This window comes from Moschus berezovskii, chromosome X (genome assembly GCF_049115385.1).
Source record: "Moschus berezovskii isolate FMDL1 chromosome X, NW_MosBer_1.0, whole genome shotgun sequence".
NCBI lineage: Eukaryota > Metazoa > Chordata > Mammalia > Artiodactyla > Moschidae > Moschus > Moschus berezovskii.
Window position 1 is genome coordinate 55,322,767 of NC_142488.1, and position 18,292 is coordinate 55,341,058.

General features: G+C 44.4%; 1 protein-coding gene across 1 annotated transcript; it reads right to left on the reverse strand.

The window, feature by feature from the left end:
• Window positions 1–10,481: 10,481 nt before the first annotated feature.
• LOC129535214 (protein SSX1-like) lies at window positions 10,482–16,055 on the reverse strand. The gene is made up of 6 exons (XM_055393865.2): window positions 15,990–16,055; window positions 15,427–15,541; window positions 14,979–15,074; window positions 13,447–13,496; window positions 11,449–11,569; window positions 10,482–10,579 (listed from the first exon to the last, which is right to left on the reverse strand). The coding sequence occupies exons 1-6, from the start codon at window positions 16,053–16,055 to the stop codon at window positions 10,482–10,484; spliced, it is 546 nt and encodes a 181-aa protein (XP_055249840.2).
• Between the last annotated feature and the right edge of the window lie 2,237 nt (window positions 16,056–18,292).

An 18,292-nucleotide genomic window follows, 5' to 3' on the forward strand; every position in this document is an offset into this window, starting at 1 on the left:
GGAGAGACTGACTGAGCAGGAAACTGGGTCTTGTTCTGATGGCCCATGCTCAGTAAATCTTTAATCCAATTTTCTGTTGATGAGTGGGGCTATGTTCCCTCCCTGCTATTTACCTGGGGCCAAACTATGGTGGAGGTAATGAAGATAATTTCAACTTCCTTCAAAAGGTCCCATGCATGCACTACTACACTCATTGCCCCTAACCCTGCAGCAGGTCATCGCCGGCCATCACTGATCCACGCCTCCGCTGGAGACTCCTGGACACTTCCAGGCAAGTATAGGCCAGTCTCTTGTGGGGTCACTGCTCCTTTAACCTGGGTCCTGGTGCACACAAGGTTCTGTTTGGCCCTCCAAGAGTTTATTTCCCAGTCCTGTGTAATTTCTGGCAGCTCTATGGTGGGGTTAATGGTGACCTCCTCCAAGAGGGCTTATGCCATACCCAAGTCTGCTGCACTCAGAGTCCCTGCTCCTACGGCAGTCCACTGCTGACCCATATCTCCACAGGAGATGCCCAAACACAGTTCTGTTTCAGTCTCTGTGGGGTCCCTGGGTCCGGTGCACACAAGGTTTGTTTGAGCCCTCTGATCATCTCTGGCGGGTATGGGTTTTGATTCTAAATGTGAATTCGCCCCTTCTACCATCTTGCTGGGACTTCTCCTTTGCCCTTGGATGTGGGATATCTCCTCACAGCTGCTCCAGCTGCTGCATAGCTGCCGCTCCGGTGCCTACTGTCTTTCTGGGGCTTCTCTGACCTTGGACGTGGAGTATCTCCTCACTGCTATTTACCTGCTCCTTGGAAGGAAAGTTATGACCAACCTAGAGCATATTAAAAAGCAGAGACATTACTTTGCCAACCAAGGTCCGTCTAGTCAAGGCTATGGTTTTTTCCATGGTCATGTATGGATGTGAGAGTTGGACTGTGAAGAAAGCTGATCGCCGAAGAACTGATGCTTTTGAACTGTGGTGCTGGAGAAGACTCTTGAGAGTCCCTTGGACTGCAAGGAGATCCAACCAGCCCATTCTAAAGGAGATAAATCCTGGGTGTTCATTGGAAGGACTGATGCTGAAGCTGAAACTCCAATACTTTGGCCACCTCATGCGGCGAGTTGACTCACTGGAAAAGACTCTGATGCTGGGAAAGGTTGGGGGCGGGAGGAGAAGGGGACGACCGAGAATGAGATGGCTGGATGGCATCACCGGCTCTGTGGACATGAGTTTGAGTGAACTCCGGGAGTTGGTGATGGACAGGGAGGCCTGGCTGCTGTGATTCATGGGGTCGCGGAGAGTCGGACACGACTGAGTGACTGAACTGAACCGAGCTGAACTGAAACTATGGTGGAGGTAATGAAGATAATGGTGACCTCCTTCCAAAGGTCCCATGCACTCACTGCCACACTCAGTGCCTCCAACCCTGCAGCAGGCCACCACAGACCCACACCTCTGCTGGAGACTCCTGTACATTCATGGGCAAGTCTGGGTTAGTCTCTTGTGGGGTCTCTGCTCCTTTCTCAAGTCCAGGAAAATAAGAAACAGTGCTGGTTGGCACTAGAAATACTGAGGCACTCCTGGGAGATAGAAAAAGGTGGGATCAGACTTACAGAGACAGCCAAGGAGATGAGATCACAACTCTGATTACCAGAGGCAAGAGCCATTCTTTGTAATGAAGCCTTTGAAAAACTCCAAACTTAGAATCAAAAGGGAGAAACAGCAGAAATCTGCCTTAGAATAATCAGGTTAAGTTAACTTAAAGGTTCATTTGTACACAGTTTTTGAACTGTGGTGTTGGAGAAGACTCTTGAGAGTCCCTTGGACTGCAAGGAGATCCAACCTAAAGGAAATCAGTCCTGAATGTTCATTGGAAGGACTGATGCTGAAGCTGAAACTCCACTACTTTGGCCACCTGATGCGAAGAACTGACTCCTTGGAAAAGACCCTGATGCTGGGAAAGATTGAAGGCAGGAAGAGAAGAGGATGCCAGAGGATGAGATGGTTGGATAGCATCACTGACTCGATGGACATGAGTTTGAGCAAGTTCTGGGAGTTGGTAATGGACAGGGAGGCCTGGTATGCTGCAGTCCATGGGATCACAAAGAATCAGACATGACTGAGTGACTGAACTGAACTGTACACTGTACTCCAACACCTCACAGATTGACTGGTATCAATCACTTTTGCTGCTAAGGTGAAACTCTAAGAATTGCTTATTAAAGAAAGTGAAAAATCTGCCCAGCGTTCTTATAATGCCCATGCATCCATGCATGCTATGTCGCTTCAGTCGTGTCCGACTCTTTGTGACCCTATGGACTGTAGCCCACCAGGCTCCTCTGTCCATGGAATTCTCCAGGCAAGAATACTGGAGTGGGTTGCGATGCCCTCCTCCAGGGGATCTTCCCGACTCAGGGATCGAACCCGAGTCTCTTATGTCTCCTGCATTGGCAGGCAGGTTCTTTACCACTAGTGCCACTTGGGAAGCCCGTAATGCTCATAACAGGCCACAGATACAATCTTGATACATTCTACCACCATTGCCATCACCCCTGGCAAAATGTAGAGTCCAAGGGACATTCTCTGAATACAATATAATAAAATGAAAACAACTTTTTCTCTAGGAACTTTAAAAAACACCCTTAAAGACTGTCTGAAGATGGCTGTTTGAACAAACTTGTCTACCTCCCTAGTGCACCACTGAAATGATGGAAAGGTTTCATTAATTCCTGGAAAAGAAGAAAGGGTGCCATCCAGGAACCAGGAATTGTGAAGGATTTCTAAAGAAAGCAGTGCAGATAAGGTTCACAAGGGTGAAGAGAACCAGAAGCCCAAAGGAGCAGGTGGAAGCAACTAAGAAAGTAAGAGTATATCCAGAGAAACCCCAGGTGGAGGGTAAATACATAGAAAGAGCAAGAATTACTCCCAGAACTACAGTGCTAGTTGGGTCATCAACACCCTTACATGGGTGGACAGCACTCTCCTGACTTCTAATTATGGTGAACTCCCTACTTGCTACCTTGGAAGGGCCTGAGATTAGGTGTGGGGAATTCTGAGAAGGAAGCAAATTAGAGCCTGAGGCACCTTCAGCCTCCACAGTAATAATGAAAGAGAGAAACACATTTGTAGAGAGAGGATCACTTCCAGTCTGTGTGCTCCATGGCCAATCACCCCAAAGCGAACAGGATCCTCAGGTTGTCCTACCCACTTATGGAGAGTCTGAATGGGTGATACCTCAATCCATGCATTTTGTGAATACCACAAGCAGATTAAACTGTAAAACACATAAAACATTGTTCAAAGCAACATGTCCTATGCCAAGGGTTCAAAAACTGTTCCTACAAGAACATGTGTCTCCCTAAAGGAGAATAAATCAATTTACTAAACCAAGAGAATAAAGTGAACTGGACTCAATCCAAAGCAATATTATGAAGACAGTATAGTTTTCTCATTGTCTCCCAGTCTCCTTTCTCCCTTTGTCCCCCATCCAGTACCTTCCTTATTTCTAAAGTCTAGTGTTTCATCAAAAGTAGAAATATGTTTACCATGGTTCCCATATAATTTCTTCTACAGTGTAGTTGGTTGGCTGATTTTCAATGTAAATGGTGTCTGCCTCTAGCAGTGCACTCCAAGCCCTCTGTTTCTAATGGAAGAGTAAATCTGTCCCCTTTATCAGTTCCTTCAGATGTGAACTGGACAGCAGGGTCTGGCCACTCCCCTGAGTCTCAGGCCCCCTACCAACCACGTAGGCTCTTTTAAGAGAGACTATAGTAGAAAATAAAGCTAACAAAAATGGACAAAATGTGGATACAATAAATTATAAAACTTTATAGAAGACTTAAGAAAGGCCTTAAAAATGGAGACAAAGCCCAGGTTCTCAGATAGGAAGACTCAACTGCATAAAGATGTCATTAACCCCCAAATTGATCTATGAATTAACTGAAATTCCAGTCAGAATCCCAACAGGGACCCTTTTTTTCAATCATGGAACTTGACCAGTAGATTCTAAGATGTACCCAGGAGTTCAAAGGACCTAAAGAAGTACAAAGAGGAAGGACTTGCCTTCTGAACAGTCAATCCTATTGTGGAGCTATGGTCCCTAATATGGGATGGTGCTGGTACAGGGATTAGCAGATTTATCCTGGGACAGAAAAGAAAGCTGAGAAACAGAACCACATACCCTTGACATTAAGCTGAGGTGGCCCTCAGAGCAGTGGGAACAAGAGGACTCATTCATCATCAACTTTCTCCCTTAAGAGGATGACAGGAACCCATCCATCTCTCACCTTGTCAGCCTTTCTTATAGAGTTTTGTACACAGTCAAGGCTTAATAGGTGCCTGATGATAAACTGAGTGAGAAAAATTGTACTATTTGCCTACCCTCGCTGAGAGATTGCCTCTGTCTACTGCCTGAAATCTCTCCATTTAAACAACATTCCTTTAGCTAGGGGTTTCAATCTTGGCACCACTGACATTTGAGGGGGGTTGGATTATTTTTCTTGGGGGGGGGCACTGTTCTCTGAATGGTAAGTTGTTTAGCAGCATCCTTGATCTCTATCCACTAGATGCCAGTAGCCTATCCCCCTATCAAGTCATGACAGCCAAAAATGTTTCCAGACATTTTTGAGTGTCCCCTAGGGGGACAAGACCCACACCTGCCCTCTCCCATTGAGAACCACTGGGTTAGGCAGTTCTCCTGCACCATACTCTCTTTTATGATGTCATACCCTCCTTGTAGTTGACATTAGAATGTTCACAAATATCCTCTGCTTCCATAGGACTGCACACTTTCACCCCTTTGAGGGTCAGAGCTGGTCATTTTATGAGCCCGTTCATGCTTAGCCACTCTTTTCTCTCTGATGGGCCACCCATAGGGCTACTCTGTGTCCCTGAGATCTAGGATGAGGGTGTTGATAATGTGCAGAAGAGCCCCAGGCTACCTGCAGTGGGCATGCAGCATCAGTGAGAAATAAACTCTGATTGTCTGTCATTTGTTTATAACCCAATCTACCCTGAGCTGGCATCTCTCTCCACCTGTTGTGAAATAGAAAAAGCTTATATTGGCCTCTGCCCTTGGTTCCTGGAACAGAACTCCAAAACCAGTGTAATTTCCTACATGATAAGAGCACTAACAGAATCTTTTGTTCTAATGAGGCAACTCTGAGTAGGGTCCTTGTCACCAGAAAGACCAAGCTATGATTGTTGCTGCTGCTAAGTCACTTCAGTCGTATCCGACTCTGTGTGACCCCATAGACGGAAGCCCACCAGGCTCCCCCATCTGGATTACAAGCTTGGAATTTTCAGCCCCAACCCCCATCCTCCAGAGAAGGGAGAGGGCTGGAAATGGAGTTAATATTTGATCATGCCTACATGAGGAAGACTCCATAAAATCCCAGTAGTGTGGAATTCTGGGAGCTTCCATGTGGGTGAACACATCCATGCCTAGAGAGTGGGCACTCCAATGCCACAGAGACACAAGCTGTTGTCCCCCGAATCCTTCCAGAACTTACCCCAGGTTTCTCTACATCTGGCTGTTCATCTGTATCCTTTATCATGTCCTTTATTATATAATAAACCAGTAAATGTAGGTAAGTGCTTCCCTGAGTTTTGGGACCTATTATAGCAAATGACTGAATTTGAGAAGGGGGTCATGGGAACCTCTGATTTATAGCTGGTTGGTCAGAAGTACAGGTGACAACCTGGGACTATGAACTGGCATCTGAGGTGGAAGGGACAGTCTTGTGTGACTGAGCTCTTGTCTGCACAAACTCCCGTTAGTGTCAAGATTGAATGGAATTGTAGGACACCCAGCTGATGACATCGAGAATTTCTTTGGTGTGAGGAAAAAACCCACACATCCCAGAAGTGTTGTGAGTGTGGTAGTAGCGTGAGAGTGAAAAAGAGACATGAGTGTTTTCCCCAGACATCTGGGATGGCCCACCCCTACCCAGGTCAAGCCTGGGCCAAGCCTGGGAACAGGAAGCCTCTAGGTTATACCTTCCAGGGGACCCTGGCTCAGAGGGGTATCATGAGGTTTCCTTGAACCTTCCCTGCAGGACTCAAAGCAGCAAGTCACCTGTTGGACACACACTGGGACCCTGGAGGACTTTCCAAACTGCAGGTTGTGATTATTTTGAGGATTCTGAAAAGAATTGTGCATTTTAAATGAATTAGAATGAAATAACATAGCACATCACAAACAGAACAGAAAATATTGGTGAATATCACATATATAAGGGTCAGCATTCTGTGAGGCATTTGCTTTAGAGTCACTTGTAAAATGTGTTCTTTACTGTGGGTCTTGGTGAATAAAGCTCAAAACTGTTTTCTTGTGATGGATGTACTGTTTTCTTTCACACATCCTTGCGTTTTCCCAATTCTTTACTAGGAATAGGATTCACTGATTTTGACCACTCTGTGACTTGTGGGATCTTAGTTCTCTGACCAGGGATTGGACGCAGGACCTTGGCAGTGAAAGCACAGAGTCCTAACCACTGGACTGCCAAGGAACTCCCAGAATTTTGCTTTATAACGAATCTTAAAAATTATTGAAAGAGAAACAAGAAAGACCAGAAGTAAAAAAAAAAAAAATAAGGAAGTCATTTTGGACACTCATCAGAAGAGCACATGCATCCACATTGGACCCCAGGCTTGATTCAGGGTGCACTTGGGGCCACATACAGGCTGACTACTGGCATCAGGCAAAGCCATTGTCTCCCTGCATCTCAAAAATTGGATCTGTCAAATGGAAGAGGAAGAGGGAGGAGGAAGAGAAGGAGGAAAAGGAGGGAGGGAAGGAGCTGTATCTACCCAGGGAACCTAAGGGAAAATGCTCATCATGACTCCAGAGTGCTTTCAAGCCACCCTTCCCTGCACCTGTCTCCTCTGCTGGGAAATTCAGCTGGTTCATCCAATCTTCTTCAGGAGAAAGGAAAATCAAACCTTTCTTTATCTCTTTTGTATGTCCTCTTCTGTATTTGCATGGACAATAAGGTACATGATGTTCATTAGCAGATTATTAAATTTGAGTAATGAAGAATGAAACTGGGGTAAAATAGAATTTATTTCTTCTTACAGCAAAGGCCAAGGTATCCAACCACCTGCAGGATCCTGCTCCAGGACTGGGGGCTGGGGTACAGCATTTGTCAAAATAAAAGCTAGCAAGTTTACCCGAGGCACAGGTAGAGTGACCTCACTGACCTGGGCAGCACCCATGTCTCCCTGCAGCATCAAGAAGGGTGTGCTGACAGTTCTAGGGGACCTCTACCCCTAACCACCTGACCCCTCAAGGCTGTGATAACCCACACTTGGCCCTGGGTCTCCCTTGCCTCTCTGCCAGACCCTCTTCCACCCATCCTGTGTATCTCTGTCCTTCCCTGCCCCCACTAGCACCAGATCTGCCTCTCCCTCTGGGCATGCTCTGTCTCTAGGGTTCCTTGTCTTGGAAAAATGACTCCACATCCTCTACTCTAGATTTGAGGCAGAACTCAGAGCTCATTCAAGTCTCTTCACCCCCCAAATATGTACCTATCTTCCTTAGTGTCTCTTAAGTCACAGTGAGTTCCAAGCTCAGCTCTCCCTACATGTGCCAGCTGGAGGAACTCTGGCTTGAAGCTGGAGGTCTGTTGGTGTCTCTGTCTCTCATTACCTCTCTCTCAAGCTATATGTAACATCTACAGTATCATAATGATGATAGTGTCTGTGCACAGAGGTTGATTGTGGAGATAAGTGGGAAAATCCATACAAGATGCTTAGTATCATCCCAGGCACTTTGCAAGCATACGATGAATGTTAATTGTACTTCCTATGGTTATTATGGAAGGTGGGCAGAGGGGGAGACCCCAAGGGACCACACTTCTTTCCTTCTTGCAGACATTGTTCCTGGCCTGGGATGCTAACTCCTGGACTTATTATTCTTGGAGAAGTAGGTGGGGACTCAGGTAAACTGGGAGGCCCTCGCCATGCAGCCACTGCTGGGAGGGTCATCCCTGTGAGGAAGAGTGTGTCTCACAACATGCTGGTCAGAGAGGGTTTATGTGGGTGTCCACATCTGTCCATACCCCCAGCCATGCTTCCTTTCACACCTGTGTGTCATGGTCTACGCCACCTCTCAGGTCTAGAGCTCCTCAGTCTCCTAGGACAAGCTCATTTTAAGCAGGGTCCCCCACCCCCAAGGTCTTTAGGAGACCAAACTCGGGCATAGCCCCAGGGCTGCTGTGTGGACAGCAATCTTGTGACCCTGCAGCTGTCATAGAGTGTTTGTAGGAGAGGGTAGGCCCAATTCTGGCCCAGCAACCATGACTCCAACCTGGAGTTACAGGGAGCAGTCAGAATCCAGGAGCCCATCCTCTGCTGATTTATGGTTTCTCCCATCTTTGATCCAAATCTGTTGGGGTGAGGGGGACGAGTCCAGAGGTGGGATGAAGGCACGGGTAGGGGAGATGGCAGCTTCAACAAGAGAGTAGAGACCTTCCAAGGCTGGATGAGAGCCAGGAGGCCAAGGTGATGGGCAGTGGATAGTCAAAATGGTGCAACACTGCCGCCATCTGGGGCTGGTGTTTGATGTCCCATGCAAGTCACCTTGGATTTCTGTTGGTAGCTTTAATGTCCCCCAACACACACAATGATTTTTTCTAAAAGATTCTTCTCTTCCCTTCCCCAGAACTGACTGTTCCAGCTCTGTGGCCTACAATGGTCCATCTGGGAGAGGACTGTCCCATTCTTAACACTTGACCCCCATCCCAGCTCCCAAGCCCTTGGACCTGAGATGGGCAATTTCCTGCCTCTGTCCAGTGGACTTTTCCATCTTTTGCTCCCTTGAATCATGACTAAGTGAACTCTTTCCATTCCTGTTCACCATGGGCCCTACACTGGACCTCTTCTTCCCTATTCCTCCATGTTCCCCAATTGACAGTTCCATCTTTGTCTCCCACACACTTTCAAATGGACTGTCCCAGCCCCATGACCCTGAAGATCTTGGAGAAAGCAACAGCCAAGGTGTCCAACCACTTGCAGAATCCCGCTCCAGTACACGGCAGGTACAGCATCCATCAAAATAAAAACCAGCAACAACTCCCACTAGACTGGCACCTCCACGTGGGGAGGGACTGTTGTTTATCTTGTTCCCTGATGTCTCTCCAGGACCTAGATGGCACTCAGTACACAGTACAGACCCATTAGGTGTTGGGTGAATGAACACTTTGACACAACAATTCCATTTCTAGGAACATATGCTAAAGAAACACAGATACAGGTGCACAGGGCTGTGTGCACAAGAGTGGGAAGAGCAAACAACTGGGAAAAACTTGTAAATGTTTATTGTCAGTGACCAATGCTGAGTGAATGAATAATGGAGGTTTGGAGCACCTGTTGAACAGGAAACAGAGTGAGACAGATTTGTTCAGGACATGATGCTAATGGGGAAAAGCAGGTGAGAGATGCTCATATTGGTACCCTGTGTATGTGTGTAAATACAGAGAAAAACGTTTGCAATAAAACACACAGAACTGCCCTCAGTAGTTACATCTGGAGAGGGGGAAGTTAATGCTGTTCTGTACAAAGAATATCTGACAATATTTATTTTTAAGTCAGAGGCAAGGACGTGTGTGCATGCTAAGTCACTTCAGTCGTGTCCAACTTTGTGTGATCCTATGAACTGTTGCCTGCCAGATTCCTCTGTCCGTAAGATTCTCTAGGCAAGAATACTGGAGTGGGTTGCCAATTCCCTCCTCCAGGGGATTGTCCTGACCCAGGGATCAAACCTGTGTCTCATACCACTTGCATTGGCAGGCATGTTCTTTACCATTAGCACCACCTGGGAAGCCCTAGAGGCATGGATACATAGACAGAAACACAAGTCAGGCATATGTCATGCTCATTAACACAACTTTAATAATGCTTGGCACAAAGCAAGAACAATCATGTTTAACTGTTGTGAACTCTTTCTTTCACGTGCTAGGAATGCATAGCTGTGCCCATGTTCACGAATAGCCACCAAGTTCTGCTTCTTATCATGGGCACTTGTCACATCTTCGAGGCTGAGGCAAGGAAAGAGAAGGAAAATAAGTGACAATGAGCTCCCACTGACTGATAAATTACTATTCAGCTCCTCATTTTGAGCATGACCCCTGTGCACTCCGATCCCATCCTGCCTTGTGGTCTATGTGCACTTCTCACTGCTCCTTAAGACCAACCTTCTGTTCAGGCTGCAGCAACTCTGTCAACTGTCCTGTGAGTTTTTTGGCTAGCGGAAGGTGTGGCCTATATGCTAGACGCTGACCTGGGGTTTGGGAGCCCACAGCATCCTGGGGAGGAAAGATCTCTGATATACAGAGCAGGAAGTAGAAAAAGCATGGGAATCCTTCTCATTTAGCCTCAGAGCTGCACCCCCAAGGGACTGGGAGAAAGGAACAAGTGACAAGATGGGATAGAACTACCATAAGAGAACAGTGCCTTTTGCAGGGATGTGGGGATGGAGAGAAAGGTCACTTACAGAGTTAGTCCTCTTCCTCGGGATCACTGATCTCCTCATAGGCCACCGGCTTTCTTTTTCGCAGTCTGTGGGCCCAAATACTAACCTTCTTTTTCTTGGATCCTGGAGAAGAGATGGTAAATGGGGGTTGGGTGGGTTAGGGAGCGCCAGGTCCTGTTTTGTCAGATAAGGAGATGCCTTCTCCCTCCCAAGTGGCCACAGGACTTCTACACAGTCTGTTTTGCACACTTTCTGTCTCAAAGAGGCTGAGAGGTTAAACCCACACCAATACACACCAAATACACACCAAACGGCAATTAAGTGTTTTAGGTTCTGGCTCCTTTCATCGTCAGGTTTAGATTCCCAGTAAGTAAGTTTAGATTACTTACCGCATTTATTCCAACCTTCTTTCACTCAGCAGATATGTTAAGGGCATATTGTGTGTCAGGCATTGAGCTGAGGATGGGGATAAATCTCTGAGTAAGGTGTGTTGCCAAGTTATCACAGATGGAATGACCTGAGTTCCCCCCACCAGGGATTGAACCCATGCTCCCTGAAGAGTATGCGCAGTCTTAACCACTGGACTGCCAGGGAAGTCCCTTGAATTGAACACCTTTGAACAGTCTGTGAACTTGGATTCTTTATTTCCATTTTGTGGACTAGGAATCTGGAGCTCAGAGAATTTGAAAGCCTTGTCCCCAGTTACATGGCTTTCACATCGATGACAACACAGATCTGTGATTCTGACACTTGGCCATGCCAAGTGGTTTGTGGGATCTTAGTTCCTTGATCAGGGATCAAACCCAGGCCCCAGCAGTGAGGACCCTGGAAGTCAGCTCAAATGTTTCAGCTGGAGCTAGGCAAGCTCTCAGCCCAGCCTGGCCCTAGGCCTGTCCAGGATCCATCTCCCATGACTAACCCATTCACTTGAACATGGCCATAGAAGACAGATTAGTTGTTCCCAAACAAGTAAGATAAGTTGTTTCTCTTACCTGATGTTTTCTTACTTGCTTTTGCCTGGGGGCATGGCTGTTTCTGAGCCTCCTCCAGGCCTGATGTTCCTGGTACTAACTTCGAATGTTTTTTCCCCTTTACAGGCTCCTTGGACACCACCTTTTTGACGTGAAAGTCACATACAATCAGTATCCATTTGTCAAGTGCTTTAGAGCTTACAAAGTGTTTTCTTGTGCAGTACCTTAATTAACGTTCTCAACAAGTCTGGGGGATCATTATATTCAGTTCAGTTCAGTTCAGTCGCTCAGTCGTGTCCGACTCTTTGCGACCCCATGAATCACAGCACGCCAGGCCTCCCTGTCCATCACCAACTCCTGGAGTTCACTCAAACTCATGTCTATAGAGTTGGTGATGCCATCCAGCCATCTCATTCTCTGTCGTCCCCTTCTCCTCCCGCCCCCAATCCTCCCTGTACTTAAATTACGAAGAATCCAGAAAGTTATAAGGAAATGGAATGGTCTAAATGAAGGGTGTTTCCAGGATTAGAACGCTTGCTTTCATGCTTTTTCCAGACTGACACTCTCACCAAGAGAAATCTCCATGTGAGCAGGAGTGTGGTATATGGAAGAACTGGGAAAGTAGAGCATTCTAACAATCCATGAGGTCTGTGAAACTGAGGAGGGCTTCTATAAAATCTAAGGGATTGAATATAAGCTAGTTGACAGCTGTGGGGAGAGCAAATGGAACAATGTACAGAGGGGACAAAACACTGCTGGCAAATGGTGTGGGAGAGATAAATATAGGGAAAGGAGAAGAGAGAATGGGTCACATAAATTCACGCAGACAGCCAAGAAAGTGGTGCCAGATGTGACATCCTGTCCTACCTCGACAAGAACATTTCACGTGGAATTAGGTGAGGTGGTTCCTGTACCAATTTTACTTGTGTCAGGGTGTGTCACTGACCAACGATCTTAAAGCTAACCTTCATTCAGCTCTTGTTTATAAAGCTGTGAATGATAACTATATAATCAGCTCCCTTATTTATGCATCAGTGAACAATAACTGTAAAACAAGCTAAGTGAAAGAACTTTCTAAGGTTATAAATGCTGTTTAAATGTGATAATAATAAAAACAAACACTTTTATGATCCCTCTTTGAATTCTCTCTTCAACCGTGTCCACACTGGTACTGGTAACCCAACCACCAGATCCCTTTACCCTCTAAACTATAGTTTAATCTGCAATTGCAGAAGAACTTATTCAATAAACCTCTAAGTGTCTTCCAGGGCTGGAACTGGGGCTTCAGAGATGCCTCAGGGGCAGACAAGGTCCCTAAGGAGCTCACAGAAGAGAGAGGCTGACAGTTCAAGTGATTCCCAAGCAACACCAAAGGGGCCCTATTGTGAGAGTGGGTGTCTAAACAGAAGTGTCAGCAGCATCTGACAAGTTTAGGGGAAACGCCTGAGCTTCAGAAACATGTGAAAAAGCTTATGAATTTGAAAATGGTTTAGGGCTTTAGATTAGACTACTACCACTGTCACTGTTGGGCTTCCCTGGTGGCTCAGATGGTAAAGAATCTGCCTGCAATGGAGAAGACCCAGGTTTGATCCTTGGGTCAGTAAGATCTCCTCTGGAGAAGGGAACAGCCACTGTGGTCTCAAGCATATTATTTAACATCTCTGTACCACAGTATCTGCATTATTATGAGTAGCAGTATTTAATAATACTAATAATAACCTCATTATTATTTGGGGATAATAATAGCAGTAACATCATAGCGGTTTTAAGGGCTAAATACACTAATCCATGTGAATTGCCTAAAATAGTATCTGTCATCACTATGAAATCAAAAGAAGTAACAACTATCACAATTGTTGTTAGTTATTATTTAGCTCTTGGTACCACATTAAGAATTGTGATAAAGAGATCAGGAAAGGGAGGCAGTGAGGGCCAGGTTATTTTCCCACTTTTATCCCAATATTCACATCTAGAGAGAGATAAACAGTCTCTGATCCTTTGGATTTAGGAGGCACTCACCTTCTGGCGTTTTCTCCCTTGCATGTTGGAAGCTCCTTGAGGAGGTTCATGTAAAAGGAGGTGACAAGTCAGCAATTTGTTTTTGTTGTTGGTAAATATTCTTAAACTGCAGAGACTCCTGTAGTATCAGGGATTTCTGCAGCAGAGGGTGACGAGCCCACTCATTATCAAAGAGTTACTCTGAGACCAGCCTCTGAATAACAGTGGTTCCGGTATTTATTTGCAGCATCAATTCAGAATTTTTCTTCTGATGGTTTATAAAATGCAAACTAGACCCCATCACAGCCTTATCCTATCCTATCATGTATTTCTTACTTTTTTCCCCAAAGAAGTAAATTGATTGATCTTTAGCCAAAAATCACTCTATACTTAAAATGGTGAATTTCATAGTACGTCAACTGAACCTTAATGAAACTGTTAAGTGTGAAATGAACCATGGATGATTTAGTCCAGTGGTTATGAAATGTTTGCAGTATAAAGATACCTCTTTAATATCAAAAACTTTGCAGATACTCAAACACTGGCTTATTAGCCCTCTTACAGTAATTTTGGGAGCCTGTGGAATCTGGCCTGTTAAACTAGAGAGTCAAACAAAGGGCTACTGGAGACATTTTGAACATTCTCACCCTGTCTTCTCACAACTGTGCTGTCAGAGCAAAAGAGCAAATGAACACATCCCATCCCCTTTTTAAGTGAGGACGTACACTGCTCAGATGCACAAAGATTTCTAGAATCTGTCACTGTTTAAACCTTACATTGCCTCTGCTCATTGACCAGTAGGAAAGGTCAATGTGTGGAAGATTACTCTCTTAAACTCTCTTCCAAACTCAACACATAGAACCAGGTTCGATTAGGAGTCAGACAACTATTTGGTTTTGATAAAACACAAGCAAACAGCCATATGTCATTATGTAACACGTTAATCACTTTCTTAAGATAGTTATCCAATACCTATACACTATTATTTTGGAAGTTTTGGGTGGATTTACACTTTAAATTTTTCTTAATCATCTTGTGATTCATTAATGGTGCTGAGCAAGAACTAACTCCTTTAAAAAAGAAATGTTTCAAACATGCATAAAATTATGGACAATAATATTTGAAACGTGCATCTACCATTGGGTCTAGCTGGATTTCAATATTATCTCACAACTACTTCAGATCACGCTGAGCTCTTTATTCAAAATATAACAAAACACTATGAACAAGTCACAGCTGAAGCCATCTGTGTGGCCCTCACTGATCCCTACCCTCCTTCCTTTTCCATTTCTTCACTCCAGAGTTTGATGGGTTTTATTCTCATTCATGTTTTTATATATTTACCAAATACTTTCTATCCATAAAAATATATATATTCTTGTTTTGCGTGTTTTAGGATTATATATGAATGGCCTTTAACTGTGCTTAACCTTCTGCATTCAATTTTTTTTCACTCAACCATGATGCTTTTGAGGGAACAAAGTCCTGAGAATCTTTCCCCATCTGGAACCCAGCATAAATGGGCTTCAGGAGATTCATTTCCTGTCACTTACCCTTTGTCACGGGGTTCTTAATTTTAGAATCACAATGCTTGGATTTTTTGGCTCCATTTTTAGGACACATGAAAGCTGGTGGGGTACTCTTGAGACCTAGAATGATGCAAAATATTTGTTTCTTAACAGACAACCTGAGAGGAGGGGGAAATTCTGGGACACAGCACCAACAGTAAAGCTCATCAGCTGGGCAGGGGGAATCTGAACCACGGCCAGTGAGAGAGAAATGCATGGAATCCAGGTCTGAGCATCTCTGTGGCCACTCTCAGCCCACAGCCCTGCACAAGATTTAAAAGAGCAGAAGGCTTGAAAACTGCCCTGGGATTTCGTTCCACAGAAAAGGACAAATGTGGGACACTTGGCATAGCCTAAGAAGAATAAACCATGGCTTGTAAAGAGGAATCGTCATTTATTCCCAGCCTTGTCTAGACCCAGAACTTCCTATTACCTAGACTAGTCATGGTTTCATAGTTTCTCTTCATATACACATAGGTGATTTTCTCCGAGTATCCCAGACGTGCCCACTCTTTCTTAGAGAAGTATTTGGAAATAGTCTTGAAAGTCTAAAAAAGAAAGAAAAATAAATCCCAGCAATGACACAGCTAAACATGTCTGACTTTCAGCCAGGAACTCTTTCTTTGCTGCAGGGCCTCCATGTTAGATCTATAAAGTGGAGATAATAATCCCTCTCTAGTCATGGCTAATATAGAAAATGGGTAACATTGCTTAGGTTCTTGTCTGGCATGTAGTAGGTGCTTAATGCTGGTGGTAAGCTCTTTTCTCACCTTCCAGAATAGACTGAGAGCCATCCAATCCAGCGCAAGATCACAGATCTTGTAGTCAAGGATACCAGACAAGCACAGAACGAGGGTCAGAAGCTCTGGATCTCCCCCTGACATGCTGCTCCTTGTTCCCAGTGCCTCTGACCCTCTCCAACCCCCAATGCCCAGAAATCTAGTCACCATACATTGTCCCCTGGGCCACTCCTCTGTTCTCTCCAGATCAACTCACCTTGGATTTCTTCTCTAATTTCTGCCTATCTTCCCTGGGGCTTTTGGAGGAGCTGCCTCTGTTCATGGCACTTATCTAGAAGGAACACAGACTGAGTCTTTCCAGCCACAAGGCCAAAGGCTCTGCTGGGGGAGAAAGTGTTGAAGGAAGTCCACACTCAGTTAGTTACCTGTAATTAAGGTTCTACTTTTCTCCATCCTTGGCTTATCCTGAGCAAGGATACGAGGGTAGGGAAATCAGATGAGAACAGGAAGTTAGAATTCTCTGAGAGAAGTAGTGATTAGGGATGACATGTTTTCTGTCATGATCAAAGTAGCATTGAATCTTTGAGGGAAGTTGGTTACTGTTGTTAGTTGGTTTGGCTTATTTTGAAGGAAAGATATAAGACACTTGTTGGGGAAGTAGTGAAGTGAATGTATACTATTATTGAGGGGGGCTGTTTTGAGACAAAGGAGGGGAGGGGAGGTAAGTCCTAGAGATCATATGGTGTCTCTGATTGAAAGGTTTCAATTTTCAGGCAGAGGGATGTGGGATTTTGCTCTGTTGAAAAGAAATGAAGATCACTAATATGAGTGAATTTAAAGTGTATTCTGTTCTGTTCTGTTCAGTCGCTCAGTCGTGTCCGACTCTTTGCAATCCCATGGACTGTAGCCTACCAGGCTTCTCCATCCATGGGATTCTCCAGGCAAGAATACTGGAGTGGGTTACCATTTCCTTCTCCAGGGGATCTTCCCGACCCAGGGATCGAACCCGGGTCTCCTGCATTGGAGGCAGACGCGTTAACCTCTGAGCCACCAGGGAAGCCCTTAAAGTGTATTATTAGGCCCAAATCAATTAAATCAGAAATGAAGAAGGAGAAGTTACAACCAACACCACACAAATACAAAGGATCATAAGAGATTACCTAGAGATAGCATTTTTCACAGAACTAGAATAATTTTAAATTTTGTGTGGAAACCCAAAAGACCCCAAATAGCCGAAAAAACCTTGAGAAACAAGAACAGAGCTGGAGGTATCACACTCACAAACTAGTAGCTGAAGGTATCTTCAGACTATACTACAAAGCTACAGTAATCAAAACAATATAGTACTGGCACAAAACCAGACACATAGATAGATGGAACAGATTATAAAGTCCAGAAACAAACCCATGCACATATGGTCAATTAATCTGTGACAAAGGAGGCAAAAATATACAAGGGAGAAAAGACAATTCTCTTCAATAAGTGGTGCTAGGAATATCGGACAGCTTCATGTAAACAATGAAATTAGAACATTTTCTTACACCATATAAAAAATAAACTCAAAATGGATTAAAGACCTAAATTAAGACCATAAAACTCCTAGAAGAAAACACAGACAGAACACTCTTTGACACATATTGTAGCAATATTTTTTGGACCTGACTCTTATAGCAAACTAAACAAAAACAAAAAAGGGTACCTAATTAAACTTAAAAGATTTTGCACAGCAAAGGAAACCACTGACAAAACAAAAAGACAACCTACTGAGAGAAATATTTGCAAATGATATGACTGATAAAGGGTTAATTTCTAAATTATATAAATAGCTTATAAAAATATTAAAAAACCAAACCCTATTTAAAAATGGGAAGAATAACTGGATAGGCATTTTTCTGAAGAAGACATGCAAATGGCCAAGTCAATGAAAAGATGCCCAATATTGCTAATCATCATAGAAATGCCAATCAAAACCACAATGAGAGGGACTTCCCTGGTGGTCCAGCAGCTAAGACTCCATGCGCCCAATGCAGGGGGCCTGGGTTCAGTCCCTAGTCAGGGAACTAGATCCCACATGCTGAAACTAAGTGTTCACATGCCTCAATTAAGAGTTCACATGCCACAACTAAGAGTACACACACGGCAACAAAAAAGATTTTGCACGCCTTAACTAAAGATTCTGCATGCAGCAATGAAGACTGAAGATCCCATGTACCACAACTAAGGCCCAGTGCAGCCAAATAAATAAATATTAAAAAAAAAACCCAACACTATGAGATATTGCCTCACACCTCCCAGAATGGCTATCATCAAAAAGACCACAAACCACAAACATTGGGGGAGGATGTGGAAAAAAGGGTACTTCTGTATATTGTTGGTGGGAATGTAAATTGGTATAGTCACTGTGGAAAACGGTGTGAAGGTACATCAAAAAACTAAAAATAGAACTACAACAGACCCAGAAATTCCATTCCTGGGTATATATCCAAAAAAAAACACATTAATTTGAAAAGATACACACAGCCAAATATGCACAGCAGCATTATTTATACTAGCCAAGAT